General features: G+C 51.5%; 10 protein-coding genes across 10 annotated transcripts; 4 read left to right on the top strand and 6 right to left on the bottom strand.

The window, feature by feature from the left end:
• Positions 1-77: 77 nt before the first annotated feature.
• Positions 78-1,679, bottom strand: AUEXF2481DRAFT_414412 (uncharacterized protein). Its single transcript, XM_013485792.1, has 2 exons — positions 706-1,679; positions 78-654 (listed from the first exon to the last, which is right to left on the bottom strand). Exons 1-2 carry the CDS (start codon positions 1,587-1,589, stop codon positions 345-347), a joined length of 1,194 nt encoding a protein of 397 aa, XP_013341246.1. The 5' UTR covers positions 1,590-1,679; the 3' UTR covers positions 78-344.
• Positions 1,680-3,946: 2,267 nt separating this feature from the next.
• On the bottom strand, positions 3,947-4,908 carry AUEXF2481DRAFT_31915 (uncharacterized protein; the record flags this gene model as incomplete). Its single annotated transcript, XM_013485674.1, has 2 exons — positions 3,947-4,644; positions 4,695-4,908. The coding sequence occupies 2 exons, from the start codon at positions 4,906-4,908 to the stop codon at positions 3,947-3,949; spliced, it is 912 nt and encodes a 303-aa protein (XP_013341128.1).
• A 400-nt stretch (positions 4,909-5,308) lies between these two features.
• Positions 5,309-6,071, bottom strand: AUEXF2481DRAFT_68319 (uncharacterized protein; the record flags this gene model as incomplete). The annotated part of the gene is made up of 2 exons (XM_013485747.1): positions 5,309-5,842; positions 5,898-6,071. 2 exons carry the CDS (start codon positions 6,069-6,071, stop codon positions 5,309-5,311), a joined length of 708 nt encoding a protein of 235 aa, XP_013341201.1.
• Positions 6,072-6,200: 129 nt separating this feature from the next.
• Positions 6,201-8,674, top strand: AUEXF2481DRAFT_42763 (uncharacterized protein). The gene is made up of 3 exons (XM_013485709.1): positions 6,201-6,754; positions 6,857-7,563; positions 7,614-8,674. Exons 1-3 carry the CDS (start codon positions 6,516-6,518, stop codon positions 8,468-8,470), a joined length of 1,803 nt encoding a protein of 600 aa, XP_013341163.1. The 5' UTR covers positions 6,201-6,515; the 3' UTR covers positions 8,471-8,674.
• Positions 8,675-9,340: 666 nt separating this feature from the next.
• Positions 9,341-12,575, bottom strand: AUEXF2481DRAFT_42762 (uncharacterized protein). The gene is made up of 3 exons (XM_013485708.1): positions 12,237-12,575; positions 11,824-12,181; positions 9,341-11,775 (listed from the first exon to the last, which is right to left on the bottom strand). Exons 1-3 carry the CDS (start codon positions 12,360-12,362, stop codon positions 9,563-9,565), a joined length of 2,697 nt encoding a protein of 898 aa, XP_013341162.1. The 5' UTR covers positions 12,363-12,575; the 3' UTR covers positions 9,341-9,562.
• A 175-nt stretch (positions 12,576-12,750) lies between these two features.
• Positions 12,751-15,484, bottom strand: AUEXF2481DRAFT_42761 (uncharacterized protein). The gene is made up of 2 exons (XM_013485707.1): positions 14,642-15,484; positions 12,751-14,587 (listed from the first exon to the last, which is right to left on the bottom strand). The coding sequence occupies exons 1-2, from the start codon at positions 15,241-15,243 to the stop codon at positions 13,243-13,245; spliced, it is 1,947 nt and encodes a 648-aa protein (XP_013341161.1). The 5' UTR covers positions 15,244-15,484; the 3' UTR covers positions 12,751-13,242.
• A 190-nt stretch (positions 15,485-15,674) lies between these two features.
• Positions 15,675-18,228, bottom strand: AUEXF2481DRAFT_110726 (uncharacterized protein). The gene is made up of 5 exons (XM_013485791.1): positions 18,007-18,228; positions 17,728-17,953; positions 17,257-17,639; positions 16,361-17,210; positions 15,675-16,308 (listed from the first exon to the last, which is right to left on the bottom strand). Exons 1-5 carry the CDS (start codon positions 18,044-18,046, stop codon positions 15,696-15,698), a joined length of 2,112 nt encoding a protein of 703 aa, XP_013341245.1. The 5' UTR covers positions 18,047-18,228; the 3' UTR covers positions 15,675-15,695.
• Positions 18,229-19,113: 885 nt separating this feature from the next.
• Positions 19,114-22,758, top strand: AUEXF2481DRAFT_7403 (uncharacterized protein; the record flags this gene model as incomplete). Its single annotated transcript, XM_013485637.1, has 8 exons — positions 19,114-19,810; positions 19,876-19,935; positions 19,986-20,454; positions 20,508-20,610; positions 20,659-21,170; positions 21,222-21,631; positions 21,686-21,933; positions 21,985-22,758. 8 exons carry the CDS (start codon positions 19,114-19,116, stop codon positions 22,756-22,758), a joined length of 3,273 nt encoding a protein of 1,090 aa, XP_013341091.1.
• Positions 22,759-23,853: 1,095 nt separating this feature from the next.
• AUEXF2481DRAFT_31908 (uncharacterized protein) lies at positions 23,854-25,328 on the top strand (the record flags this gene model as incomplete). The annotated part of the gene is made up of 4 exons (XM_013485673.1): positions 23,854-24,233; positions 24,285-24,632; positions 24,686-25,181; positions 25,245-25,328. The coding sequence occupies 4 exons, from the start codon at positions 23,854-23,856 to the stop codon at positions 25,326-25,328; spliced, it is 1,308 nt and encodes a 435-aa protein (XP_013341127.1).
• Positions 25,329-25,972: 644 nt separating this feature from the next.
• Positions 25,973-26,444, top strand: AUEXF2481DRAFT_413006 (uncharacterized protein). Its single transcript, XM_013485790.1, has one exon. The coding sequence runs from the start codon at positions 26,070-26,072 to the stop codon at positions 26,319-26,321; it is 252 nt and encodes an 83-aa protein (XP_013341244.1). The 5' UTR covers positions 25,973-26,069; the 3' UTR covers positions 26,322-26,444.
• The last annotated feature ends 471 nt before the right edge of the window (positions 26,445-26,915 follow it).

Here is a 26,915-nt window from a genome sequence, read left to right as displayed (position 1 = left end):
CACGCACAATGAAGGGGAGCATGTAATTGTCTCGGTCTTAGAAGGGAAGGATGAAGTGCAATGAGTACTATTCGTGTATGAGCTACGGATAACTGAGAAACTAGAAAGCAAAGTCCATCCATACTCCTCGTGTTTGGCCTCTGCCAAACTATTTGTCAATGAAAGATATACAGTTGAAGAGGAGCTATTATCTGGTGAGACAAAACGTGTTGCGCCCACCGTCTCTCCCAAGAAGCCTAACGCCTATACCCAGAGTCTGCCTGAGCCTTTGCACGCTGCTGCTGCTCTGTACCTTGCTTTGCAGTCATGCCTTTTAAACGCCTCGATAACACTCAATTCTCTGTCTACCGTCTCTGCATGTTAGCTTGGGACGGCACTCCCTGTTGCATATGAGACATCTGCATGCCATATGGGTTGGAGAACTGATGAGGCTCGCCGGCAATATTCTGCATTGCCATGCCACTGATGCCCTGTGCTTGCGAGACTGGACAATCCTTGTGGGCGAGAAGTAGAGTCTTGAGTCCGACTATCTCCTCACGCAACTGGGTAACGGTGGCGGCCAGCGCATCGTTTTCAGTTGAGAAGATCTCAACCTTCTGCTGAAGGTTGGCTAGCCATTGCTTCTTGCGCTGACGACACTTCAGCGCGGCGATCCTATTCGTGTATTAGCAGTGATCAAGTGAGTTCTGTTGTTGATGCACATACCTGTTTCTTTCCAGGAAGTTCTTACGCTTCTCCTCGTCCGTCATCTTCTTGCCGTCGGCACGTTCCATCATATCTCCCTCGTCCATGTCCGAGTCGTCTTCATCCATCGACGGCATGCTGGTCTTTTGGCGTTTGTTAGACCCCTTAGGTTGATCCTCGGCCCTGCGTCTACCATTGTTCGAGTTCTTGTTGTTGTTGCCGTTCTTCTTGCCCTTGCCTCTAGTGGGCTTGACGTCTTCGCCGTCACTATCGGAGAAGTTGCCGTGCTCGTTTTGAGTTGAGCCCGACATGTTGCTACCGATCGAGTTCTTGTTGGCGCGGGATGCCTGGCCGTCGTGACCTTGATGGCCAATGCCACCTGGAAGATGAGGGGGGTTGCCCATGTAGTTCATCTGAGGCTGAGACTGGGGTGGCGGGTATTGTTGGGGCTGGTTACGGTTGTTGTTGTTGTTATTGTTGTTGCCTCTGGCTTGAGCAAGCATGAACAGGCCGTTAGCTGCGTCATTGGCGTCATGCTGTTCAAATGACTCGTTCTGTTGCTGTTGGCCGAAGCCCTTGCTATCGAGATTGGGCTGGATGTTAGGGTCGGCAGCGGCAGATGTGGGTGGCTGAGGCATGTTGAAGTTTGCGTTGACGTTGGTCTGGGAAGCGCGTGCGTGCATAGCAGTTCGATGGAAGTCAAGAGTACCAGGAGTTGCGCCACCGCTCTGGATAGCGTTGAAAATTGCTTGAGAATTGGGACTAGGCTGAGGGAACATAGACCCACCGCCGCCAGGAGTCAAGCCGGTCCTGAGAGAGGACTCGTTGGGAGTAGGGAAGCTGCCTCCAAAGTGGTGGTCGTTGCTGAAGTAGTCGTTCGACGACCCAGCGGGGCCGGTTAGCATTGCCGGACTAAGAGGTCCTGAGCGAAGAGATCCGGGCCAATTTGGCGTAGCACCTGGAAGTAGAGGCGCAGGCGATGTCAAACTGTTGACTCCAGGAAGTTGGGGTTTGCCGGGTGTTTCGGTCGAGCCACCAAAGGCACTTTCGAAGGGATTAGGTTCCTTGGTTAGGTGGGCAGCGCTATGTGCACCGCTGAAGTAGTCGTTGTCTCCGTTAGGGGCCTTGTTAGGTACGGGTGGAGGTGCAAGGGGCGCATTGGTCGAGGACGCGTTGGATTCTTTTGCAGCGTCACCAGGCTTAGTGTCTTCTGGCTGTCGAATAGCAGGAATGTTCTGCTGAGTGTCTGACGATATTAGAATATAACTATGACTTACGTCAGGTGTTGTCAAACATACCTTGACGCGAAGGAGAGGGAGCCCGATCTTGGCTTGTATCTAAGACGAAGTTCAGCAAATGGTCGGACAGAGGTATGACATCGTGAGCGATGACGTTTCGAGGAGCATCGTCATGACAAGGAGGATCTCTAGTGCGGGGTGCGTGGCATTCCGCGCAGGACAAAAGATTAATGGGACTGCTTACCTTCTTGCTTCAACACTTCTTTGGTCTTCGTGCCACTTGGAGAAGACATGATTGTTGTTGTGATGGGAAACGAGATGGGAAGTAGCGGCGAAGGCGATGACGTCAATGCTGCAGAGGGCTGTTCCTTCTCTCAAGGCAACTTTCCAATCTCAATGCTGACAGGAATCTCCGACTTTAGCTAAAAGCAATTTTCTGCGAAAATTGATATTCCTATCAAACAATTGTCGTCAGTCCAGCGCCCGAACATATATACTTGAAGAGGAAACGCGAACTCTCGCGCGTGCCGCTCCGGCTGTCAGTCGACTTTCGGTCTCCACTCGCGCCATCGCGTCGCACTCCGCTCCTGTCGCATTTCCAGTGGCAAGGGACTTACTGGCAGTGAGATGAATATCCTCACGCTCGACAGCGACGCGTGTATGTCTTGGAAACAGTTATCGAGTCCTTTATCACGAAGCTGCGACACTGAGGCTCTGCTCGAGGATGCGCCGACGTGTTTCGAAAGCTGGTGACGCAATATTTCAAGAGGAAAAAAGAGTTGTTTCTCGTGTGCGATGTTCTCTCGAGGCTGCTCAATTGCACGCGTAAAAGGTACCACTGTAGCAATGCTAGATCTGCTCAGAGATCGCTGCTGCGTGGTTTCGAAATGGCGCGTTATGTTCCTGTTTAGGCACGGTGCTCCTGCTGGTAAGAAGAAGAGATGACGCACGAGTGGGCTGGCTGGCTGAGGTGATGATGTAGCGTTGAAAGATGATGCTTATGAGGTACGACAGTTCTCTGGGTTCTCTCGGAGCCGGTGGGCACACGTGACCGAACGATGGACACAACTGGATTATGCAATCGAACGGGCGGCTCTGCTTGCTAATCATCCAGCCGTGTCCCCAAGTAGCCGAAGACAGGATCTGGCGATCGGAAACATCCTCTGGGCACACCAGGAAGACTGTTCGAGCGAGGCGATCATCTACAGACTATCCGATACAAAACAACTCGAAATCAAGGGACAGCCAACACAACGCGAGAACGAAGCCTTCAAGGCAATCAAAGGAACACTATGAGAAAGACGCGGGCGCGGGGTGTGGTATGCAGACGTTCTCTAGTGAAATTCCTTTTGCTCGGTATCGATCTCCGGACAGGCATAGATCGGCAGATCGAACGGGCGTACAGCACAAGCTATGGACCCGGTATCCGGTGCCAATACTGGATATATCGGAGGATGCTCCTAAGTCTATTCTATTCGAGCTTTTGACAAATTGGCGAAGGATCGATATCGAAATGAAAGCATTGCTTTCTACATATTATTGTCGCGAGGGTGTGCCGAAGTAAGAAGCCTGATGGTCATCGTCTCCGGCATACATGCCATCACTACAATCAGGTATGTTCCATACCTTCAGAGGTACGAGTACCTGTCGTGATCCGGTACATTGCGTGTCAAGGGAAGGAACCATCAAGCAAAGACAAGAAGGTAAGACCCAGCGATAATAGGAGGGAACCATTCAAGAAAAAAGAAAAAGATATGATGAAACAGCCAAGCAAGAAAGGCAGAAAACGATCCCGCAAGTACACGAAGCTGCAACGGGTCACAAGAGGTAGGAACCATCATCAAAGAGGAGAGGGCCACCAAGTCATAGGAGAAGGAGTGATGGCCTTGACATCGATGACCATCCTCACACAGACGGCAGCAATAACGATCAGAAAGAAGTGGTTGATGAAGAAACGTCATAATAGCCTAGAATGCAAAACGGCAGTTGTGTATGCCCATCTCATCTCATCGCTTGAAACCCATTCAATCATCCGATTCCAGATCTGTAAGCTCAGAATCACTGTCGGACACCTTGGGCGACGAATCAGCTTCTTCCTTGGTCGCCGAGGCAGTTTCCTTCTTGATCGCTGAGGCAGATCTCGTCTTGACTGACGAGACGACTTTCTTCGTGATTGACGAGGTGGCTCTCGCCTTACTCATCGATGCAGCTTTCTTCTTGGTCAGCGGGGTAGCCTTCTCCGTGGTCGATGGGGTAGCCTTCTTCTTGGTCGATGAGGTAGCTTTTCCTTTAGACGAGACAACTTTCTCCTTGGTGGACGTGACAGCCTTTTCCTTGGTGGACGAGATAGCTTCCTCCTTGGTCGAGGTGACAGTTTCCTCTCCAGTCAACACGACAGCTTTCTTGCTAGTCAACAAGATAGCTCTCTTCTTAGTCAACGAAGCACTCTCCTCCGGTTCTTCTTCCTCACCATCAACACTCGATTTTTCCTCACTCTCACTCTCCACTTCTGCCAACTTCTCAAGCATAGGTCCGTCGGCCGTATACTTGATCCGTAAACCTTGGAGTAGTCTGGCTGAGCGAAAACGGAGCGATGTAGTCTCGGTATTATACTCCAAAAAGCGCGGGTGACCTGGCTTATATTTGGCGAATCTGACCACAAGCTTCAAGGTGTCCGCATCGAGGATTGGGTCGTGCTTGTTTGGGTCGTAGATGACCCAGGCTTGTAGTAGGTTAGTAAGTGAGTCAAGAAGTCATGGTGTGGACACTTACGCTGCTGGCTGGGTCTTTTGTAGAGACATGTAGTAGTGTATCTGCCTCTTCTGGGTTTGCAAGATGAGAGGGCGTGGGACTTGAGGAGAGCTGCGGCGAAGTCGACTCTGTAGGGTGTATCCACGAATTGCTGGACCAGCTTTGGGTCGAAGTCGAGTTCGAGCAGGTCGGTCTTGAGAGCTTTTGTGGTGAGACGAGCAGCGATGGCAGCCATGGTTCTTGTTTATGATTCGTGGTAATAGAAAAATGGAGTGAGTATGGTCTTGACGAAGGGATGTTGTAGAAATGCAAAATCAAATTGGAAGAATTGATACACAGTAAAGACGGAATCTGAAGTGCAGAGCGGAAGTAGAAAGGAATGATGCAGGAAAGACAACAGCAGTGAGACAGTAGCAGTCAAGCACAATAGAATTCTGAAGCATTGTGGAAACAGCCAGCAAACGACAATGAAAATAATGTGTTGTATTGTCGTGATAACTTACTATTGAGGCGAGTGAAGGATGTTCCGGTAAATGGTATTTGTTTCCGCAATGAATCTTGTATTACGATGATGTTTCGTTGGTCATTGGGATAAGAGAACTCACACATTGAGCTGTTCCCATAGCAGTAATGTATTATACCTTCTCGCTGGCCCAAATGGCCGCACGACAGCCGCCTCGAATGACATTTGTCAGGAGTTCATAAGGACGAGCCTGCTTTGCGTCGTGTTCAACAGCATGGTCCAGATGCTCGAGCTCCTCGTCTCTTATCCTCCGTAGGTTACTGAGCAAATCCGTCATCTCCTCGCCAGGCTCCTCACCTCGCTCTTCCATATCCTTCATCCACGCTAGAAGCTCTCGCACTTGTGCATTGTAATGTTCACCGATCTCAGTCTCGACGGCCTCTGTACATGCCATTGCAGCCTCCTGGCCTAGTATGGCGGTCGTCCAGCCCAAGGCAGTCGCTGCAACACCCCATACTGGCGTCAAAGCAGTTGGGCGAATGCGGTGCTTGGCTATGATCTTGTTGAAGTACTTGAAATGACCAGCTTCTTGATCGTACATGTGCTTCATTAACGGACGGAGATGAGGGTGTGCTCTGACTGTAGGCGGGGTTTGAGCCTGGTATATGAGGACGGCGGCAAGTTCACCAGTCTGATTCACTCGGAGCTAGATAGCGTCAGACTGCTTGCTTCAACATGGTATGTATACGGATTCAGCGTACGGCACTGTCAAGGAAGCGTTCTTGTTCAGCAGTCAAAGGACGCTTCCTCTTCCCTGAGGTACCAGTCTCGATGGTCTTGGGTTTTGGCTCGGTACTCGGCGGGGCTGATGAAGTGGTAATGTGTGCTACCTGCTGCAGAGAGCCGATGTGCAGCGAACGAGGCGACAGGGACATGGCCCTGCTGCACCGATTCAGGTGACGGAGCGACATGTTGAATATGATTATTTGTAGGCAATGTACTGGTGCTTTCCTTCTCTGGGCAGAGAGTTGTATATAAAGGTAGTAACTCGGGGTTGGTTCTGTATCGAATGATTTATTCAAGTGAAGCAACAATTATCTCGACGATGTCATCGATTCGAGGCACTTCTGGCGGAGCTTGGCGAGGCTCAAGTTGAGCAAGTGTCCTTCACTTTCTACCCACCACTTCTCACTCGCCATCTTGTTGTCGCGCTTCTTGTTGTCCCCAGCCACGTCAATTGTACATCTCCCGAGATCACTGCTGCTGCATCACTTGACTGTGACCGTTCTCCATCCTTCTCCAACCTTTGGCTTTCAATACTCGAAACTCGCTTGAGCTCTATCCCCTGAATCACCTACTACCACCACACAACAGCAGCCATGTCGGACAACGAGCTTGACGCCGAGCTCCTCGCTCTTGCTGGCGACGATAGCTCCGACGACGAAAGAACAGATAACAGAGCCGCTCAACGCTCCTCCCCCTTCGAACATGCTGCCCTATCGTCAGAACCCGATCGCTCTCCTCCCCGTCGCGGTCTCGCTCAAAAGCCAAAGTCGCGCTCATCTGCTGCTGCACCACGAAGAAGAAGAAAGGATGACTCTGAAGAAGAAGGTGAAGCGTAAGTCTCCCGATGCTTCTTTCTCTGTGCTCCTGTCCGACTTCTCTTCAATCTGCCTGCGCTGTCGCTCTGTACGCTCTCACGTACTGATTGCCATCTCAGCTCTCCAGCTTCATCTCCTCGCTCATTGGGCTCCGCTGCCATGGACGAGTCCGACTCGGAAGACGGTGTCGACTTCGATCAGGCTCCTCCCCTCTACCCCATTGAGGGCAAGTTCAAGTCAGAGGAAGATCGCAAAAATGTCATGGCCATGACTGAAATCGATCGAGAAGAAACCCTCGCAGACCGTGCCGCAGAAGTTGAGAGAAGAGTTCAGGACTTGCAACTCAAGAAAATCCTCCAACAACGCAAGAGAGAGCAAGCTGGTGCTGACAAGAAGAAGCGCAAGGCCGCTGCTGCCGATCTGGACGACGAGGATCAGCGCAAGAGCAGTCGACCAAAGGTCAAGGCCACCAGCGGACCTCTGGAAGCATACAAGAGAGAGCGTGAGATGAAGGGTCAACAACGCAACCGCGAGGACGACCGCAGAAGAGACCGTTCTCCATCACGGGACCATGTCGACTCGGACAGAGATGCAGATGGCGACAGCGAGGTCGAGTGGGACGAGAAGCCTCGAGCTGCTGCTTCAAGCGAGGAAGCTCCCGCAACATTGCGCGACTTCGAGCGTGCTCGCATCGGCCGCACAAACTTTGCCAGAGTCTGCTTCTACCCAACCTTCGACAGTAGCGTTAGAAACTGCTACGCTCGTGTGAGCATTGGCGTTAATCGCGACACTGGAGCTCCGCAATACCGCATGGCTCAGATCAAGGGTGCGTCATCTCACTCATACTATACACTGACACCTAGCTGACTTTCCCAGGCTTCACCTCAGGCAAGCCCTACCAGATGGAAGGTCTTAATGGCAAACCTTTCGTTACAGATCAATACGCAGTTGTCGCACACGGCAAGGCCGAGAAAGAATGGCCCTTTGTCGCCTGCTCCGACTCAAGCTTCACAGAAACCGAATTCGAACGCTTCAAGGCCGCCCTGTCCACCGATTCCCTGCGACTGCCCTCTAGAAAAGCGCTGGTAGCCAAGCTCGACGACATCCACTCCCTCCTCGAATACCAATGGACCGACGAAGACATTCAAAGAAAGATTAACCGCACAAACGCCCTCCAATCCAAATTCGCAAACTACGGCCGCGAAAAGATTGAGAAGCGTCGCGAGGAAGCCGCTTCTCGTGGCGATGACACCACAGTCGCCAAATGCGACGCCGAACTCGCAGCTCTGAGCTCAGGAGGCGGTGCAGCAGCAGCAAAAGCAGCCGCTCAAGCAGGAGGCGCAAACGGAGCAAAAGCAACCGGCAAACTCGCACAACAAGAACGTCTCGCAGCCCTCAACCGCGCAAACCGCAAAGCCAACACCGAAGACATCCGTAAAGCCCAACTGGCCGAAAAGCGCGTCTTGCAAAAGGCCAGAGAAGAAGCAGCCGCAAAAGCACGTTCTGCAGCCGAAGCCGCAAAGGCAAAGAGCCTCGCTGTGCCTGACGATTTATTCGGAGACGTCAGCGATATCAGCAGAAGTGGTACCCCTGCCAACGGTGCTGTGAGCGCAGGAAACAGCACACCCATTGAGAACAAGCTCAAGAAGACTACATTGGGAGCATTCAAGAAGAAGCCAAAGGACGAGGATATTATTGCAGACATGGACTTGGGCATTGATATTGATATTTGAAGGAAAAACAAGACAGACGGCAACAAATGACATATGGGGTATTCAACACGGACTGAATGGCAACTAAGGCATTTTTGGGGACAAGTAGTTTAATTCGTGTCATCCCTCTCCGACACTTTGATGATGAGAGAGGTTTCTTTTGTCTATAGATTTGAATGAGAACGAAGTCATGAAAGAAGCTCAGAATATCTCAACTATCCAGCCTTTCTCTCAAGTGCTTTTTATCATCACCTCTTTCTCGAATGTTCGCTTTGCGCTAGCTTCCATTGTTCTTGAGAGGTCGAGAGGCTGGCAAAATCAAGCAGAGCATATCTTCTGCTCGAAATTCGCAAAGTCTGGATGTTGAGGTATATCACCCTTGTACCTGTAGCTATAATATTCACATCAGCTCAATGTAGATACCTTCTTCTCCCTCCTCGCTACCTCATCTGCATCGCAGACGGAGACACTATTCTATATACTGTACGGTTTAGCGATTGAGTCTCACCATAGTCGGATATCGGTTGCTGACATCAACGTCTGGTTTATTCATGGTTGAGTCTTGAGGAACAGATCTTGCTTCTCGATGAGACCATAATTCAAGACCTAAACACCCCCGAACGCGATGAAAAGGACAGGTTTGATGAGAATCGTTTTCGGCTACCTAGAAGATTGCTCTTACCATATGATGAACTACAACAAGCTTTGTTTGCAGGGGAGATGGTTGTGATAAATTGCTGACAGGGTCATAGAGCTTACCACGAGACTTGGTGCAAATCCTCGTCACAACGTTGCCCACACGTCCACCCACGTACCATCACATCACATTTCAGAGGTAGAAGCCAACATTCATCTGAAAAAAAGAGATTATAAGAATAATAAAAGCAACTACCTGCACTAGGTAACCATTTGCATTGAAGGAAAGTCCATGTTTGCCCCTACGCCCTTCCCTCCGATCCTTTCAACAAGTAGAGAGTGTCCATCAAATCCCAAATTTCATCGCCGTAGAGTACCAGCAATCGCGGCGAATAAGACAAAGGAAAAAACAGGGAGTTGAGAATGTTAGGTGACGAGAGCTGGTCGCTGCCAAGTCTAGACCGTGGACCGCGTATTTTACTTCATCGATGCCACGGTCTCTTGGTCGCTGGCGTCGAGGATGTCGTAGTCGTCGTCGGTGAGGAAACCGTCGTCCTCGCTCTCGCCATCATCTTCGTTGGCGCTGAGAACTTCAAGGTCATCACCAATGTCCTCGAAGCCTTCGTCATCACTTGCGATGCTGTCTGCGACCTCAGACGTCTGAGTAGCCTGCTCTGTCTCCTCACGTGCCTTCTTGCTCATGCCAGAGCCACTGAAGGATTCATAGGTCGAACTAGAAGGGCTCTCCTTGTCCAAAGTGGGGAAGACCATTTGGCTGCCCTTCAACTCACCCTCCTCGTGATCTGATTCAGGGACTCCGACCTCGGAGGGGACCTTGGTGACCTCGACTGTCTGAGTCTCAATGACAGCACTGGCAGGCTTCTCGGCCTCTTCCGAAGCCACATTCGACACAACGGCTGCGGCGGCTGCGGCGGCAACAGCAGCAGACGCCAAGGTAGTCTGGTCAAGGTGTGTCTTCAACGCATTCATGCGCTCCTTGTAGAGGGCATAGTAGCTGTGTGCTTGGGCAAAAGACTGAACAGCGATGGGAGAGCGAGGCATCGGGATAGCTTCCTTAGCAAGTCTAATCTCAATGTCGCACCAGAGCTTGTGACCGAAAGGTGTGCCATCGGCAGACTTGAGACGCCAGTAGCTGATACACTTTCCTTCACGAGCAGGTGCCTTCATGGTCACAGCAAAGGGGAACTGTTCACCAGGCAGAACTTCGCGTCCGGCGACATTGCTTTCAGTGGCGTCGGCGATGTCAGAAAAGGCGACGTGAGTGTTGTCAACGTTGAGCATGTTGTCACCACCGACGAAGCGAACACTGCACCCAGCGGGCCAAGAGTAGGGTCCAGGGTTGCGAAGAGTCCATGACTGGACGAAGCGAGCATTAGGAGCAATGACGGTACCATCGGGAACGCGGTCCGCAATGAATTCTGCCTGGAGCAGACGAGAAGGGGCCTTGGACATGGGGGCAGGAGCGGCTGGCGTCGGGGCCTCGACCTTCTTCTTTTCAATCTCCTTTTCTTCGGCCTTCTTCTCGTCCACCCGAGGCGACGGCTTAATGTCAGCCACAGTCTTGACTGGGGCAGTAACGTTGGCAGACTGCCTAGGAATGGCAGGACAATGAACGTTGCGAGCAAGATCACGGTCGCCAAGCTTGCGAACGCCATGCTTGGTCTCGCTCTCAGTCGAGATGGTCAAGTGGTTGACGGGAGTCTTAAACTTGACCAGAGGATGAGTCTTGTTGTGGAAGGTAGTGGGCAAAGCTTCACAGTTCTGGCAGAAGTCCGTGTCGTGGCAGACAACACACTTATATCGGACACCATGGATGTATAATTGTTGGGGCTTGCCCTTGCAAAGAGGACCATCGCAATAGATGCCATGGTGAGAGACAGACGAGGAGGGACGGCCCTTGAAGTGCTCATAGATGGCTGCAAAGCGGTGACGAGGGTGAGTGTGGCGAGCGTTCTGGTGGCAGTCGCTGCAGTAATCAAAGTCGGGGCAGTCGAAGCACTTGTGTCGCACACCGTGGATCATCTTGTCACAACCGTCGCAGATGGCGGTGTGTCTGAAGTTGCGGCCAGCGGGCAGAAGAGCCTCTTGAGCAAGCGACAGAGCAGCACCGTCGACAACAGGCTTCAAGTGATGACCAGGGTGGTGGCCATGCATGTTGAGCATGTGGCAATTCAAGCAGAGATCATAGTCGTCGCACTGGACGCATGTGACAAAGTCCTCGTCAGGAAAGGTACCGACGCAGGAATTGCAGGTGCGGACCGAGTCGGACAAGGACTTGAAATCATCGGTGAAAGCTCCAGGAATCTCGTTGGCGACTTCTGGTGCAGGCGAAGGAGCAGGAGCAGGCGCAGGCGCAGATGGCGTAGACTGCTTAGGCTTGGGAGCGAAGCGCTCGGTGGTGCTGTTGACAAGCTCGCCCAGGTGAATGGAGCGCTTGACTAGCCAGTGGCCATCTCCAGAGCAGGAAGCACCCTCTTTGACGCAGGTCTCGCAAAGATCGAAGTCACCGCCGTCACAGATACCGCAGTGATAGTGGACGTTGTGCATAATTCTATCGCAGCCGTTGCAGAAGACAGACCATGGTCCCCTTGAGACCTGGCTGACTGATTTGGCGACGCGGAGGGGCAGGACCTGCTTGGGACCAAGGACGGCGTTGTTTGAGATGAAGTCTGAGGCGTCAATAGATGAAGCGGAAGCAGTCGTAAGACTCGACTTACCAAAAGGACGAGGGAGAGGAGCGTCGGTTTCCGTCTTCTTCTCTGAGCTAAGAGCTTCACGGAACTCAAAGATACCAGGACCGATAGCGTGTTGATCCAGAGCAGTGGAGGACCTAGCAGAAGCGACGTCGGAAGAAGAGGGAACGACCGATGATTCTGGAGTAGAAACAGGAACCTTTGAGTCATCCGAGGCAGCAGACACTCTCAGCTTGAGCTTCAGCTTGGCCTTGGCAGCGCGGATGAGCGTCTTGAAGACGGCAGGGTTGGAGTCGTCAAGGACGACGTAGCCACCGGCCGAGTCGGAATAACGCTCGAAGGTGACGGCCTGATCAGGGGCGATGCAGAGAAGGTGGCGGAGCTGTGAGAGAGTCAGTTGGGATGGATCGCTTCATATGACGATAAGCTGGGGCTACCTTGATAGGAAGAGTGTTGGCACCCAGGTCCTTGAGCGGCAACTTCAGTCGCTTGGTGCAGTCGTCGAACGAGATCTTGATAGTGATGAGGGTATCCTCGTTCACTGGACCCGTGGTTGAAGGCATGTCGAACGTCTGATAGATGGCAGCCTGGTGACGTCGTATAACAGCCTCGGCTGGGGGCGATGGTTCAAGGATGGGCGTGTAGCGAGAGCGACAAGACCTCGAGCTGTAGAGGAAGTACGCACAGGACGTAGATCACTTGTGAGATGGAAAGAAGGCGATGGTACGGAAGACGAGGGAACAGAGATTAACGACAAGGTGTCGTGTGGATGCGAAGGTGAGCAAGTGTTGGCCGTGGGTTGGTAGGCAGCGGTGCTTTCCCCGCGTCACGTTCCCGGCTCTAGTGCTTGCTTCTGCCGAGCACTAGAAACCACTCCAACCGTCGCCTTGCATTTGTGATCACCTATCACAACTAACGTTTCACATGCAAACAACTAACGCGTTACTTCTGCTCTGGAGTCGCCTTCTTTCGTGGCGTCGAGAAGTCTGTATTTGTTTGATTCTTGCTACGTCTCTGTCGTTGCTGCGGCTACCAATCCAACTATCCATAGAGAAAACACAAGAAGCAAAAGTATAAGTTCTTCAGCCTATTCTATCACCTCTAGTAATCTTCTCAAAAGAAGCACGGCACCTGCGAGAGCCGGAGATGCTTCTAGCAAGCTTTCGGCATGAGCAGGCTAATCTTGTCGCGCAGTACTGGAGACCATGACATCATGACACATTACTCTCTCTCTGACCGACTGAGCATGGCAAAGAAAGCCTGTGAATCATTGTATCCAAGAATCAGAACGAGTAGGTTGTAGCTGGGAAGGAAAAAGAGTGGTTGGGTGTGCCAAATTGCCCTTGTGAACGTGCTGTCTTTCCATGCTATGAAGTAAAGTCTTCGAACAGGCCTTGGCCACGGTTTCAGCATTATTTCATCATGCTAATGAGAACAAAGAGCTCATTGGCCTTGCGAATAGTACATTGGACCGGCGTTTGCGTAGTAGTATGCACCCTCCGGGCTCGGCGTCATCATGCCACCCATGCCATGAACAGTATAGTTCTGTGGCTGTAGGTAACCATCCTGAGATGCATATTGCGGCATTTGTGTGTAGAAGACCATGCCGTTACTCTCATGCGCCATGGTACTTTGCTGAGAGTCACCTGCCATGGGCGGCTCGAGAGGTGCATAACTTTGCTGAGCTGTGGATGAAGCGAAAGAAGGCATGGTGCCATATTGCGTCGATTGTCCAGAATAATAGTATCCAGAGGAGGCGTAAGATGAATAATAATTAGGTACAGGGGGCTGGAATGGTTGTGCATGAATCGCCCTCTCCGGAATGTTGGAGAGTGGCGTGCCGCCAGGGTACATGTAAGGTGGTGCCATATCAGAACTTGCCGATTGAGTGCTGATACTACCTTCTGTGATGTGCTGAGGCAGCTGATTATGGAATGGTTGTTGTTCTTGCTGCTGTGGAGCGTGAAGAGCAAGTCCTGCGGGCGACTCAATATCTGTCATGGATATGGTCTTTTGCGGGCGAGGCTGATACATAGTGTCTGGCTCAGCCCAATGCTCGACGGCTGGCGTCTGAGGCCGAGGATAGGAATGAGGGTATGATCGACTGTAAGCGGAGCCAGCAGGCGAAGGATTGGAAGATCGATGGGATCCAGCTTGAGGTAGGCGAACAACGGGGCGACCAGGTCCTGGAGGGGCACGAGCGGTGTAGGAGCCAGTTGGAGAGAATGCAGAGTCTCTAGGCACTTCACGGGCCAGTGAGGACCTGCGGCTCATGGACATGGCTTGCGAATATACGCTTCCACCGTAAAGACTAGGTCGTCTGCTAGATGGAGCTCCGTATGCACCGAAACTACCTCTTGCTTTGCCGAATCCTTGTTGATTAGGTCTCAGTGCTCTGGGAATGAAAATGAACGAGCGCTCGGCGGACGGGAAAACGTAGCGAACTGGGTGGTCAGGAAGAGAGACGCGAACTGGTTTGTCACGGCGGAGAGGAGGTCTGTGGTCGGGCAGTCGTGTGTGCGAATTTACGGGAACGGCAGCAAAAGGAACAGCAGCGGGCATATCAGGCAAATAGACACGTATCTGCACACTACCGATCTGAGTAGTTTTGGAGAAGTTCAGCGGCTTGTGCTGAGCCGGAGGAGCGCCTCGAGAGGTGGTATCGTGATTGTTGACGGGTATCTGTGATGGCCGCTGACGAGTAGGCGGACCGCCACGTTCATTGATCGTGTCATGGAGATCATGTGTCCAGGGAGCATCTGCTGTCCGCTCTGCTGGGGGTATATGACTACGACGTACATCAGCACTTATCGTATGCTTTGCTAGGCCAGCAGTTTCGTACCTGCTAGGAGCTTGAGGGATTCCTTTCCCTCTCCCTGCCCTGCCACGGCCGTAGGAAGCGAAACCTCGTTGATCTGAAGTACGAGCGTCGTGCATGAAGAAGTTGCCTCTGTTGGGAATGAATGTTGGATCTGTGTCTCGCTTCTTCCTGTAGTCGTCGTGTTCACGCCTTCGACGATCCGCTACCGTCTCTCCTCTTCTGGCTGGACCGCTTTCGGACGAAACGATAGGTGCGCCGGCTGCCACAACTAGCACATCAGTCCCAGCAGAGTCGCCAGCGACTGGTGACGAGGTGTTCGGTTGATCTCCGTTTATATTCGCATGTGTCTTTCCCTTCTTTGTGCCCTTAGACTTCTTTGAGCGCGTCCGCTCAGTCTTCTGAGTCAAGTCGGAGTCGATTGGCAAGGGTACAGTACTTTCGGTGTCACCGGACTCGCTGGCGTCAGCGTCCTCATCCAAGGCATCGGCCGTGTTGTCCAAGTCACTGGCAACAGAGACGTCGCTCTGTGAGTCGTCGACGCCCGTAACAGATTCCTCATCCTCGTCGCCATCAGCCCGCCTGCGTCGACCCACGAGAGTCTTTAGCGATGCACGGGGCGCCATTGAATGCTGCTTTGCAGGCTGTCGGGATATGTCCGACAAGCAGGGCCGAGGGGCGTGTGGGTAAAGGCAACGCGTGCTGAGTAAACGGTCGTCCTGGTAAAGAGTAGAACGATTCGACGTTTCTAGAGCTAAGGTGATGCGAGGGACGAACACACTCAAGCGAGTAACGTGTTGAGTGCTGAGGTCGAGAGCAGAATCAACAGTAGACACTTACCTACCTACCAGATACACCTGAATGCGTATGTCATCGGGCTTGTCAACTTCCCGGGGCAAACGGTCAAAGCTCCTAGGACCTTCCCCGAACACTCATCAAGCACGCTTTCGACCATCGACGGCCCGCGGCCAAGCAATTGCGTATGAGAGGGGTCATCACTTGACAATCATTGGCAGAGCCTCCTTTTGTGGTCAAGTCGAATTATACTGCTCATTCTCGTACATCTGATCAATGCTGTCTATGCGCTCTCGTTGCCCAACTTGGTCAGTTCTCCAAGTACAAAGTCCTCCGCGTTTACAAGCTCCGTGCTGCCGTACACGATACGCTTTTTGCTTACCGAGCCTGCTGCCCCTTGCCCGCTCGTTCTGTTAGCCCAGTCTTGCAAGTTACCGTACTCGTCCATACTGCCACCGCCGACCGTGAAGACAATAGCCTCACTGTAACCTTGTCTCCGTTGACCGAAGCTTGCTTCAATGCCCCTCGTTACACTGTTGTTGCCAGGGTTCCTGGACTGTGCTGCCGACGGCGGCATTGTGCCTCTGGCGTTGGCACTACGAGGATCAAAGTATAGATATCCTTCTGTTTTTTGCAGTGCACTTGTACTTGCGTTGGATGGGTCCATCAGCGACTCCGTGATTTTGGTCAGTGTGAGGTCTTTGTTGGCTGGTAAGAAGTTTTTGACACCAGAGATCAAGTTCTCAAAATTCGAGCCGATACCAGCCTCCTTGAACTTGTCTGTGAGTCCTTTGGACAAGGAGCTAAAGCCGCGAAAGAGGTCGTTAGATGCTGATGACTGTGCTGGTTGAGTAGGCGCAGATGAGATCATGGTCATGCGCGTGATCTCTCGGACGCTGAAGTTGGTCAGTGACGATTAATAAGTGAATATGAGAAGACTTCACATACCGTCTCACATAAGTTAGAGGTGTCGTATCCACTCCGGTGCTGCGCAAAGCCTCTTCGAACTTATCCATGTCCGCGCGAGATACTTCCTGCTCCGTGCTCAAGAACCAGATGATGAAGATTCGAAGCTTGTCCAAGGGCTCTTTACCCTTGTCAGGATCAGTAAGCAGCTCGAGCATTTGTGCCTTGGTCTGCTTTTTGATATCTTCCTCAAGCTGGAAAAAGTTGTCCAATTGTCTTTCTTTGATGCCCTTGAGAAGCGCTGTCGCAATGTTCATATGCATGTCGAGAATGTTCTTGCGCTCACGTAGCTCGGGCAGCAAAGTGATGGCTGCTTTGAGATGCTGAGCTGAGGTTGACGTGTCATTTTGTAGGTCCTCGATTGAAGAAGCGCCTGTCTTTTTTGTGATCTCATTGGCGTCCTCTTTGTATCGAGTCAACTCGGTATCGATGTCTTCGGCGACCTGTGGGAACGGTACCCCTGCGTTTCTGGTCCAGAAGAAATCGTTTGTGTTGAGATCGTATGACCGTTTCATCGCAGGCTTGGTCACATCCGAATCATCCCCTGGTAGCTCGACCGTGATACGGTTGAGGTGCATCTTGAGTACATCGTGTACCAGAGATTGGTATGTCCAGGAGTGCGAAAGCATTGGGACAAGATCGAGGTTTCTGTCGACGATGATCAGGATAGGGCGCGAAGCTGGTGTGGCAGCTGCGGTGTTGGCACGAGCATTGGCATTGGAGAAGAGGTTGTCTTTGGCGTTCAAGATGTGGTCGCGCAGTTTGCGATCCAACTTGGCAGCGATCATTTCTGCCGCACCTCCTTTTGGGCATCGGATGATCGGAATTGAGCCTGCAGCAGTCAGCACAAGTATCTTGGCTCCTTCAATCTGCCTTACCCATAGTCACTGCTACGCTGAACAAGCCGCTCACAATGCGATCAACCTTTGCGTCAATCTCCTCGTCGCTGGTTTGCGCGCTGTTCATGGTGTAGTAGACATCCTTGCCCATTCCCAGACTAAAAAGGTTGGGCTCGCTAACGACAAAGTTCAAGTACTGATCGTAGACTTGCTCTATGCTTTCAGATGTTCCCCCTGACGCAATTTGGGCAGCGAAGTCTTCCAACACAGGCCTTGATATTGACGAGAGAAAGTTGACATAAGCGGACGAGTACAGGCCGTTCGCTAGATCGGATGCTATAATGTTCAGGTTCTCAGGAGTGGGCTCGACAAGATAGAGGGCAGGAACATCGGGAATGGCGTGTCGTTTCGAGTTTATAGGCCTGACACATTGCCGTCAGCAGCAGCTCTGTAGCAACACTCAGCATGCGTAGAGGCTTGAAAAGCAAGCAGCTATTCTTGTCGACGTACAAGTGTATTGTGACTCCCCAAGAGCGCAAGTCCGAGACGCGCAGGACGCTACTGATCATGTCTCTCCCCAGGCTGTCGAAGACAAGGACCTTCCAGATAGGCTCGCCATCAGCATTTAGGATAGGGGTGGCTTTGGTGACGAGTCCGTTCGCGAGAGTAGCATCGTGTTGTGTATCTGCGCTTTCGGGGGAGGCGTGGTTGAGGTTTAGGACCTTCTCGATGGAAGCTGGATGCGTGAGTACATGTGACTGTGGATGGCGCGCAAGAGCATCTACCTACCCACTTGGCGGTCGCGAAGGGAGTTGTGCTGAGTTGCCATGTTGATCCAAGGGCCGAGTCTCTCACAGCCAGACTTTGGAAATCTACCGCATACAAAGCTCGTAAGGTATGTATTAGATGGCGGGCTCGACAGACGAGAGTCGTAAGACAGGAATCGTGTTCGCAGTTCAAGACAAATAGGCAGACAAGCTTCAATAAGTTAACACGTTCATAGCATCCCCACATGAACCAAGGCTCATGGTTCCAGATTCACTTGACGGGGCGTCACAGGCGGTGACAGCCGGCTCTCGCCAAGCCATTCTCTTTCCAACAAGATTGCGCTGTTGCCTCCTCCCCGTCTGTCAACCCATCTTCTCTCCAACACCTCACAACACCACTTTCATCGCCCTTCCTTTTTGTGTAATTGACCTTCCCTTGGCCACGCTGCCATCACTAATGCAAGGCGCTTGAACGCCCGTCTGTAAAGCTTGTCATTTGTGGTCTATTAGGTGACGGACAAGTCGGAAGGGACTCTGAGCCTCTTAAGTGCTCGCTCTCCTTACGAGTGCGCAAGGTCTTTTGTTGCGAAGGTGACTGCGCCCGGAAGGCTACTTGCTCACGGTGAAAACAAAGCGCGTTCTGGCTCAGACCAGTGGTGCTTATCATCAATAATTTCCATTCCCTGCACAAGCCGGGAGGGACTCATCTTTGCGGCCTTCAGTTGCCACATCGAGCCTTGACCGCGTTCTTGTGCTGCGGCGCGGAGCGACGTTGATTTGCACCTCCATCCAAGGGCAGCCTCGGGACATACTAGCATACCAGCGCTCTTTGTGCAGACCTTCTGCGCGTGCGCCATACGCGTCGACAGGCGTGGACGAGTATCGACATTCATACACTTTTCACTTCAGACCAAGCTTCTACTCAGTCGACAGCGCTTCTACATCGCCCCGACAAGACATTCCCACTTGATTTGAGCCGCTCTCTCACGTAATCTCAAGCCATAAGGCCGATTGTCGTTTGTGATTGGCTCCTCAGTCACGCACATATCGCTTAGAGAACCGTGCTTGACATCACGTTGAGAACAGTGTCATCGTTAAGAACGTCTTGTCGCTACGCTTCTTCGCGATCATGGACGGCCACCACCACATGCCGCCGCATGGCCATGACCCTTCTTCGTACCAACAAGGCTATAACCCAGCCAATCAGTTCGATAACCTCATCCCCGATGGTGGAGAAAGTGATGGGTTCCCCAACTGGGAGTTCAATGCTGCCTCTCATCTGCCAAACCAAAATGTTCCCTCAAACACCTACTGGCAACATGATAATGGTCTCGATAATTACACTCAAGCCTTTACAAAGAGTCCGACCAACCTTCATACAACCGCATACCCTGGCTACAGTAACCATCACCAATACGAAAATCCACCCTTCGATCCTTCGTTAGTGCCCGGTACTACAAACGGACCTGGGGCATTTGGACTCGGTCAATCTCCATACGCTCAACCAAACCGACAGATGCAACATGGGACCATTGCGCCACAAGCTCTGGAGCAAGAGAATGCTCACATTGTTCGCCCTGGTCAGACTTCTGACACTCAATCATATTCCCGACCACATACCACAGATGCCACGAGCTACAACAAGGTCATACCTTCCGCACCTACGGCAGATCAGGCTGCTCTTCACAAAGCTATCCCAACCGGCACTCGCACAGGCAACTTCCTTGTGAAAGATGCCGCACACCTCAGACAAGCAACCAATTCCACACCACTGAACAGCTTTATCTCCGTTGGTGATGTTGAGATCGAGCTTCCTGTTAACAGAGGTCAGTGTCATCATATCGAAACCCTTGGAAAAGACATGTCCAAAACCTGTACTGACAAGAACTAGCTACGGTCTCGGCTCCGCCGCGTAGACCTTCAAGAAAGGCTATTCAAGCGGCCAACCCAGGTTCGTCAATCATCTGGTGAACTGCCGTCGCAACGACTGACAACATGTAGGACGACAGTTGAAGACGAAGAAGCCCAGTTCTGTATCTGCAAGCATGAGCGCAAACAGCCGTTCATCACAGCCGATAAAACCGGAACGCTCAGAGTCCGAGTCAGATACGTCAGACTCGTATTCTGATGATGAATCTGATGAGGAACCCGATGTTTCTCCTCTCCCATCAAAGCGGCCAGACGATCCCCGCAAAGGTGTCGAGTATGACACTATCAAGGCTCTGTGGGAGAGCAGTCATACCGGTGTAGCCGCTGACAGGATCAGAACTGGCATGGTCGAATTCAATGAAATTTTGCAGACCATAAAGAACCGATGGAAGGCTGACTCTGTTGCGTTGACTGACGCTACTGACCGTAAGAAAATCAGTGAAATCCCACTTTTGCAGAGCAGAGTCAACGACCAACTTGAGATGTTGAAGGCTGCTTTGCAGACTGCGATCACTCACGGCAATCGAGATATAATGGCACAGTAAGTCACGAGTGAAGCACGTGAATCGTAGAGCGCTCTAACTTCAATCTCAGACTTGGCCAACACGCCCAGATCATGGCATCCTTTGCGCAATTTCTAATCGATCGTATCAAGAGAGAAGACTACAACGGAGCTTTGACGGTTCTGATCCTTGAGGTATGCAGATTCCCCTGATCATTTGTATATTCTACTAACACAACTCAGGTTCTTGTGCGCTGCGATACTTTCCCCGCCAGAACATACGACGCAACAAAGATGCAAAAGTGTATCATCAGGCTTAGCAAAGACGGCAGCAAAGACACCCACGATATGTGCGACCGTATCAAAGGCCACGTGGCAGGTAGCGCCGAGAGTCAAGCGAGCTCTGAACAGAAGTTGCGCATCAAGTCACCACCGAGCGGCCGACCTACACCTGAGCCTGTCGCTGGTATTAAGCGTAGTGCTCCTGGCAGTGCATCTTCTGACCAGGCCTCGAAGAGAGTGCTCATGACTTCCACAGCAGGCAGTGCTGCTGCAAAGGCGCCACTCAAGCGAGTTCTTCCTATCGGTGTCAACAACAAGCCTGTCGTCTCTGCTGCGACTGTGAAGCCAACTCTGGGTGCTACTGTCAAGGCAAAGCCCACCATCGCAAAGTCGATTATATCGGCTGCGACAGGTGCAGGCGTCAAGAAGGCCGTCACCAAGGCTGCCACACCCTCAGTCGTGGCCGCTGCTATGTGAGTAGTGAATGACATCAAACCAGGACTTGGACTGACTTATGTCGATAGCAAATCAATCGAGAGAAAAGCTGCTCCAGCGGCGCCTCCCAAACCCGCATTCTCATTTGCAGACACAATGGCCAACCTTAGCAAAAGCAAGGAAAAGGCACCCAGTCCTACTAAGACGGAGGCGAAGCAGACGCCTGAGACCCCGGAGGAGAGGGCAAAGCGTCTACGTAAGGAGGAGAGACGTAAACTTCGTGTCACGTTCAAGCCTGACAGTCAACTTGTGGACGTTCGAATCTTCCACCACGACGTTGACGAGGAACTTGGTCATGATGCAAGCATGATTCGTGATGTGAGCGATGTTGGTGGCGAAGGTCGCATGTTCAAGCAGCATAAGGATATGATGGACATCGACGAAGACGATGATAATGCTGTGGGAGAAGAAACCTTCGGAGAATACGTCTCGCCCATGTGTAAGTTGACAAACACCAACATGAGGTGTCGGACCATGATGCTGACCAGTACAGTGACCGATTTCAGCTCTGTAGATGTTGAGGAGAGGAAGAGGAATTACAGTCGCTATGCTGGCGGCGAGCTCGAGCCAGAATCTACTGAGCGCGTCGAGCGTGAACAATACGAGGCTAGCACTTTGATGGTGTTCTACACAGACCCGAGCGATATCCCACCCTGTCCACGCGAGCCAGCAGAGCCTTACAATGGGGATGAAACTAGCCCAAAGCCGTTCGGCGCATTAGGCAACCAAGAGCCCCTTGCTGTATGTCACCCTCCAGGTCTTCCGAATGTGACCATTACTGACGTTGAACAGACGAGAATCGCAAAACTTGTAGGCTACGCACAGCCTGCACAGACCCAACAACCAAGTGCTGCACCCGATATCTCTGCGATCTTGGCTTTGATTAACCCTCAAGGTCAAGCTGCGCACCAGCCGGTACAGCCCACTCAAGCTCCAGCACCCGTAGCTGCCCCAACCCAGAATCCGGATCAGATGGCCGAGATCCAGCGCATCTTAGCATCTATACCGCAGGTGCAACCTCAACAACAACAGCCCCAGCCTACTCAAGTTCAGCAACCAGTTCAACCACTTGTACAGCCTAATATGGCTGCGGACCTTGCCGGGATTTTCGCCAACTTGAATCCTCATGCTCAGGCCAACAACATGTTCGCTTCGCAGCAGCAGCCTGTCATGGATTCAAATCCACCTGGTTTTGCAGCTTTGTTCTCGCAGCTCAACCCTGTCCAGAATGGTGGACCGGTACCTAACTTTAACCAATTCCCCTACCCTGGCGCTGGCTTTAATATGCCTAACATGCCTAACATGGGGCAGTTCCCAGGACCTCCGCAGAACCAGCAGCCCCCATACGAGAATGAGGAGAGACGTCGCTGGCGCGAAGGTGGTGGTGGTAGTAGCGGTAGCGGCAGTGGTGGTGACAGCAACAGCAACGATCAAATGCGCCGTGGTAACAAGCTCGGAAAGAAAGGAAACACGTTTACAGACAAGCGCTTCACAGTGCCCTGCAAGTACTTCAAGAAGGGCCAGTGCCAGAAAGGAGACTCTTGCACATATCGACACGAATATTGATGACGACCAAGGCATACTGCATTCTCGATCAAGGAGTTTACCTTATCTTTTTGCATTTTACGGGCACGGTTCTCGACTTGCATGGACTGGTACCATTCGACAGTGGTTTCGTATCTTGGGAAGGCGTTATCAGGTCCGCATCTGCACATGGGGGGTTCATGGAGGTCAACATCGTCATTCCGTTCAGAAGAACGTGTAGTAATAGCTACTCATTTGCTACAGAGTACCATAGTATCATGCATGCATTGCAGTATTCAGCACCAAAGATAAGGGCTGCCGTTTCGTCCTCACCTGACTGACCATTCTGAAACTTGCGCTTGTGATGCCTGGAAGATAAGGGCTGAGACGAAGTCCAATGATCGTTCTTGGAACTGACTATACAAATCCTGCTTCTGGTCAAACATTACGTGCGTTACTCTACTTGACGCCTGCCGATAATGACGTATCTCTGGACGCCAATGGGAAGGCCACCACGCGCTGGCTTCAATCTCAATATGGCTCTGGACAGCTCTCAAACAAGCATATGAATCAAGCTCATCTACGAGGAACGCGTGCAATGCATGGTGACGACGCGCCCATCACCGGGTTGTGGCAGAGGGAGGAGAGGACCGTGCCGTGGACGCTGAAAACCCCACGTCTCCCGACTCTCCTTCCTGTTTTGCTCAAGTTGTAATGCTCATAACGGCTGGACAATCGGAGGAGCTACTACGCTGGGACGGTCACACGTGAGAGGCGAACTCTTTTCCTGCAAATCTAAAACGAGGAGTTGCGTCGACGAAAGATGGGCTTCTCAGAACAAGACACGACAAGCTTCTTGGGCAACAGGCGGCTGCAGGGGCAATCAGCGGCCAAAAGCTTGTCTCATGCATATCAGTCACCCTCCAATCGTCGCTGCCTATTTTGATCGGCAATCGCGTGAACATGCAGCTATTAGCAGGTGGAGCTTCGTGGAAACAGGATGGTGCCTTCTTAGGTCATCTGCTCATGACAACAAACACATTTGGCTGCATTTAACTCTCCCCTTAATCCGCACCATCATTCCGAAATCAACCTCTTCTTAATCATCACTCCATATTAAACTATATACGAATCAACATGGCATCGAACATCAAGCACAACCTGTCTCGCGTGAAGCTCATCCACAACCCAAACTATCAACGCTCTGGTCTGAAGTCCTATGTCTACCTTCTCAGAAAGTACAGCTTCGCCCCTACCCTCGATGGACCTTACTTCGTCAACAACATCGTCGAGCAGATGGGAAAGCCGCTTCTGGCCGGCAAGTTCGCCTCTCACATCGGCGGCCGTGCTCGTGTCAAGCAGCACATCTTGATGAAGAAGGATCCCAGCAGTGGACACGAAGGCCAAGTCTCTGCCGAGGACCAGCAGAACGACTCCGAGTATCTTTGTCAAGTTCAGATTGGCACTCCCGCCCAGACACTGACTCTTGACTTTGACACTGGCTCATCTGATCTTTGGTAAGAGCTTTCCTTAAGCTAAAGAGTTCATCACCGATTCTGATTATGTAGGGTGTGGTCTACCAATCTTGGTCAGGATATCCAGACACAGGGCAAACAAGCTGGCCACACCATCTTCGATCCGTCTAAGAGCAGCACCTGGAAGGAGTCCTCTGGCAGCAGCTGGCAGATTTCGTACGGAGACCAGTCTTCAGCAAGCGGCACTGTTGGTACCGACGTCGTCACTGTCGGCGGTCTTTCCATCCAAAACCAGGCTGTTGAGGTCGCCAATCAGATCTCTGATCAGTTCGTCCAGAGCACTGGCGATGGTCTCTTTGGGCTTGCCTGGGGATCTATCAACACAGTGCAGCCTACGCCTGTCGATACTCCAGTTGAGAACATGATCAAGCAGGAAGACATGTATGTAATCCCTTTCCGACTCGAATGCCTACCCTGACAACGATACGCTGCAGCCCCAAGGATTCTGAGCTGTTCACTGCCTACTTGTCTTCGCACAAGGGTAGCGACGACAGTTTCTACACGTTTGGCTACATTGATACTTCGGTCACAGGCGGTCAGACCATCAACTACACTCCAGTAGATAACTCTCAAGGCTTCTGGACGGTTCCATCTACTTCAGCTCACGTCAACGGCAAGCAGATTAGCCGCCACAACAACACTGCCATCATGGACACAGGAACTACTCTGTGCCTGGTTGATGACTCTTTCGTCAAAGCCGTCTACGCAGCCATTCCTGGAGGCAAGTATGACTCAAGACAACAAGGCTGGGTCTTTCCTACCAATACTGCCGCCTCTAAGCTTCCTATCGTCACTCTCGCCATCGGCGATCATCAATACACCATCAACAAGGAAGATCTTGGTTTCGCCGACGCTGGAAATGGTATGACCTACGGAGGTATCCAGAGCAGGGGCTCTATGTCCTTCGATATCTACGGCGACGTGGTCCTTGTAAGCTTTTATAATCGTTGTCTATACTTGATATAATCACGCTGACCTATCTCGCTTTCCCAGAAATCGATCTACGCCATTTTCGATCAAGGAAACCAGAGATTTGGCGCTGTTCAGCGCCCTGACTCGTCCACTCAAAGCTCTTGAAGCACTTCTCGTCGTCATTGCTGGTGACTGCACATGAAACATGCTGGCAGAAGGGACGACGTTGTCTTTAGTTGAGGGGTGTCACTTGTTGCTAGTCGAGGATAAACCATTAACGCACCTGAAATTATGAACCTGAGTTTACATCGCTATCAAAAGACGACAGTTTGTATAAAGCTAGACACACGAATACTACTATTGTCTATCTTAGAGGACTTGATTCGTGCTTGTCCTCGTGCTCATGTTCCTGTTCGACTTCGCGGTAGCCTATGTCGAACTCTCACGTGGCAAGTACGATGTCGCTGCAGCCTCCTGCCAAAACTACGTCATGCCCTAGTCGTGCCGTTACCACGCTTAAACCTTCACAACACAACGAAGTCTATGGTGTTCAATTGAATCAGATCATGGAAATGTACAGTAGTGGAAACAATCCTAGCATCTCAAAGACACATGCCAGAACAAGTCGAGCTTCGCCGAATAACAAACAGAATACACCCGTCACTACCTATATGAGCCTCTCACTAGCAGCTTTCAATGTCATGCGTTTCTGAACAGTATGGTGGTGGCGAGATGAGCTCGCCGTGGCCGCTGGTCTCGAGATTCATCATGCTCTAGCTCATCAACCCAGAGCAACGAGACGCATGGCGTCCATGATCCAGATCTTTAGCTTGCTGTCCTCCAGTACGATGCTTATCAGTCGACTTCTCGGATATAAGCCAAAGTTGCGAGGAGCCTGAGATTTGAATGTATGGGTGTCGAAGCTGCCGTTATAAGCTTGGGCTACAAGGACTCTCATTGTTCATCTCTAACTCCAGTGCAGCTGCAGAACACATAGTTATCCATGACCAAAGAGGCTGTGCAAAGAAGATTGGCGGAAACCCACACCAGCACCTCAGTTGCACCTGCCATACTCACAGATTGATCACACTCTTAAAGTCCGACTCAAGCTTCACGACAGAGCTAGACATGTCTATTGATATGCCGTCACTGTCATAACTCGCATACTCTTCAATCTCGTCATCAAAACAAACTCACACACCCCGAACCTCTAACATCATCATCGTCATACCTATACCACACAAACTTGATTACCGCAAACCCTCCGCCCATGACATCTCCCCTGTCTCAGAGACCCCTCCCAGCCACCAACCGACAAGATTTCCATGAAACCGTTGGAGTGCGAGAAACCCCCATTACAACGTCCAGAACGAAGAACATACTCGGTAAGAAGGCTCTATTGATTCAGATCGTTGACTTGAGCCGAAACACGGTGCGGAACGGCAAAAGTCGGCTTTTGTGACCGTTGCCGTTGCGGGAACAAGGGCTGGTATCGCGTGGTGTGATGGCTGGGACAGAAGCCGTTTGAGAGGCAGGTAATGGGTCTAGATTTTCGTTTTGTCGTTTCAAGGCGTCCATAGTCATGCGATGGATACGAGATGGATAGATAGTTACAATCACAAAGGCATGCAGGCACGGAGAAGAGGAAGATTGTTGTTGGTAAAGATATTGTAGATGGATTAATCTTGGACTAGATTTTGGTATAAGCGAAAACGACAGTCTATATGGTTATTCTTTGGAAGTCTCAAAACG

The sequence above is a fragment of the Aureobasidium subglaciale genome (assembly GCF_000721755.1).
Source record: "Aureobasidium subglaciale EXF-2481 unplaced genomic scaffold scaffold_20, whole genome shotgun sequence".
NCBI classification, from domain to species: Eukaryota; Fungi; Ascomycota; class Dothideomycetes; order Dothideales; family Saccotheciaceae; genus Aureobasidium; species Aureobasidium subglaciale.
The sequence above is the reverse complement of the archived record's forward strand: the minus strand, read 5'-3'. Positions and strand labels throughout refer to the sequence as shown.

Excerpts from the sequence above, each read along its gene's own strand:
- AUEXF2481DRAFT_42762 (XM_013485708.1), bottom strand. The coding sequence starts at position 12,362 with ATGCCTTCAACCACGGGTCCAGTGAACGAGGATACCCTCATCACTATC. Across the intron at positions 12,182-12,236 it reads CCAACACTCTTCCTATCAAG|CTCCGCCACCTTCTCTGCAT; the intron begins GTAGCCCCAGCT and ends ACTCTCTCACAG. Across the intron at positions 11,776-11,823 it reads TCCTCTCCCTCGTCCTTTTG|ACTTCATCTCAAACAACGCC; the intron begins GTAAGTCGAGTC and ends TTGACGCCTCAG.
- AUEXF2481DRAFT_42761 (XM_013485707.1), bottom strand. The coding sequence starts at position 15,243 with ATGGCGCCCCGTGCATCGCTAAAGACTCTCGTGGGTCGACGCAGGCGG. Across the intron at positions 14,588-14,641 it reads ATCCCTCAAGCTCCTAGCAG|TCATATACCCCCAGCAGAGC; the intron begins GTACGAAACTGC and ends TGTACGTCGTAG.
- AUEXF2481DRAFT_42763 (XM_013485709.1), top strand. The coding sequence starts at position 6,516 with ATGTCGGACAACGAGCTTGACGCCGAGCTCCTCGCTCTTGCTGGCGAC. Across the intron at positions 6,755-6,856 it reads TCTGAAGAAGAAGGTGAAGC|CTCTCCAGCTTCATCTCCTC; the intron begins GTAAGTCTCCCG and ends TTGCCATCTCAG. Across the intron at positions 7,564-7,613 it reads CCGCATGGCTCAGATCAAGG|GCTTCACCTCAGGCAAGCCC; the intron begins GTGCGTCATCTC and ends TGACTTTCCCAG.
- AUEXF2481DRAFT_110726 (XM_013485791.1), bottom strand. The coding sequence starts at position 18,046 with ATGGCAACTCAGCACAACTCCCTTCGCGACCGCCAAGTGG. Across the intron at positions 17,640-17,727 it reads TGGGGAGTCACAATACACTT|GCCTATAAACTCGAAACGAC; the intron begins GTACGTCGACAA and ends GCAATGTGTCAG. Across the intron at positions 16,309-16,360 it reads CCTCTAACTTATGTGAGACG|CGTCCGAGAGATCACGCGCA; the intron begins GTATGTGAAGTC and ends GACCAACTTCAG.
- AUEXF2481DRAFT_414412 (XM_013485792.1), bottom strand. The coding sequence starts at position 1,589 with ATGCTAACCGGCCCCGCTGGGTCGTCGAACGACTACTTCAGCAACGAC. Across the intron at positions 655-705 it reads AACTTCCTGGAAAGAAACAG|GATCGCCGCGCTGAAGTGTC; the intron begins GTATGTGCATCA and ends ATACACGAATAG.
- AUEXF2481DRAFT_413006 (XM_013485790.1), top strand. The coding sequence starts at position 26,070 with ATGTATGGGTGTCGAAGCTGCCGTTATAAGCTTGGGCTACAAGGACTC.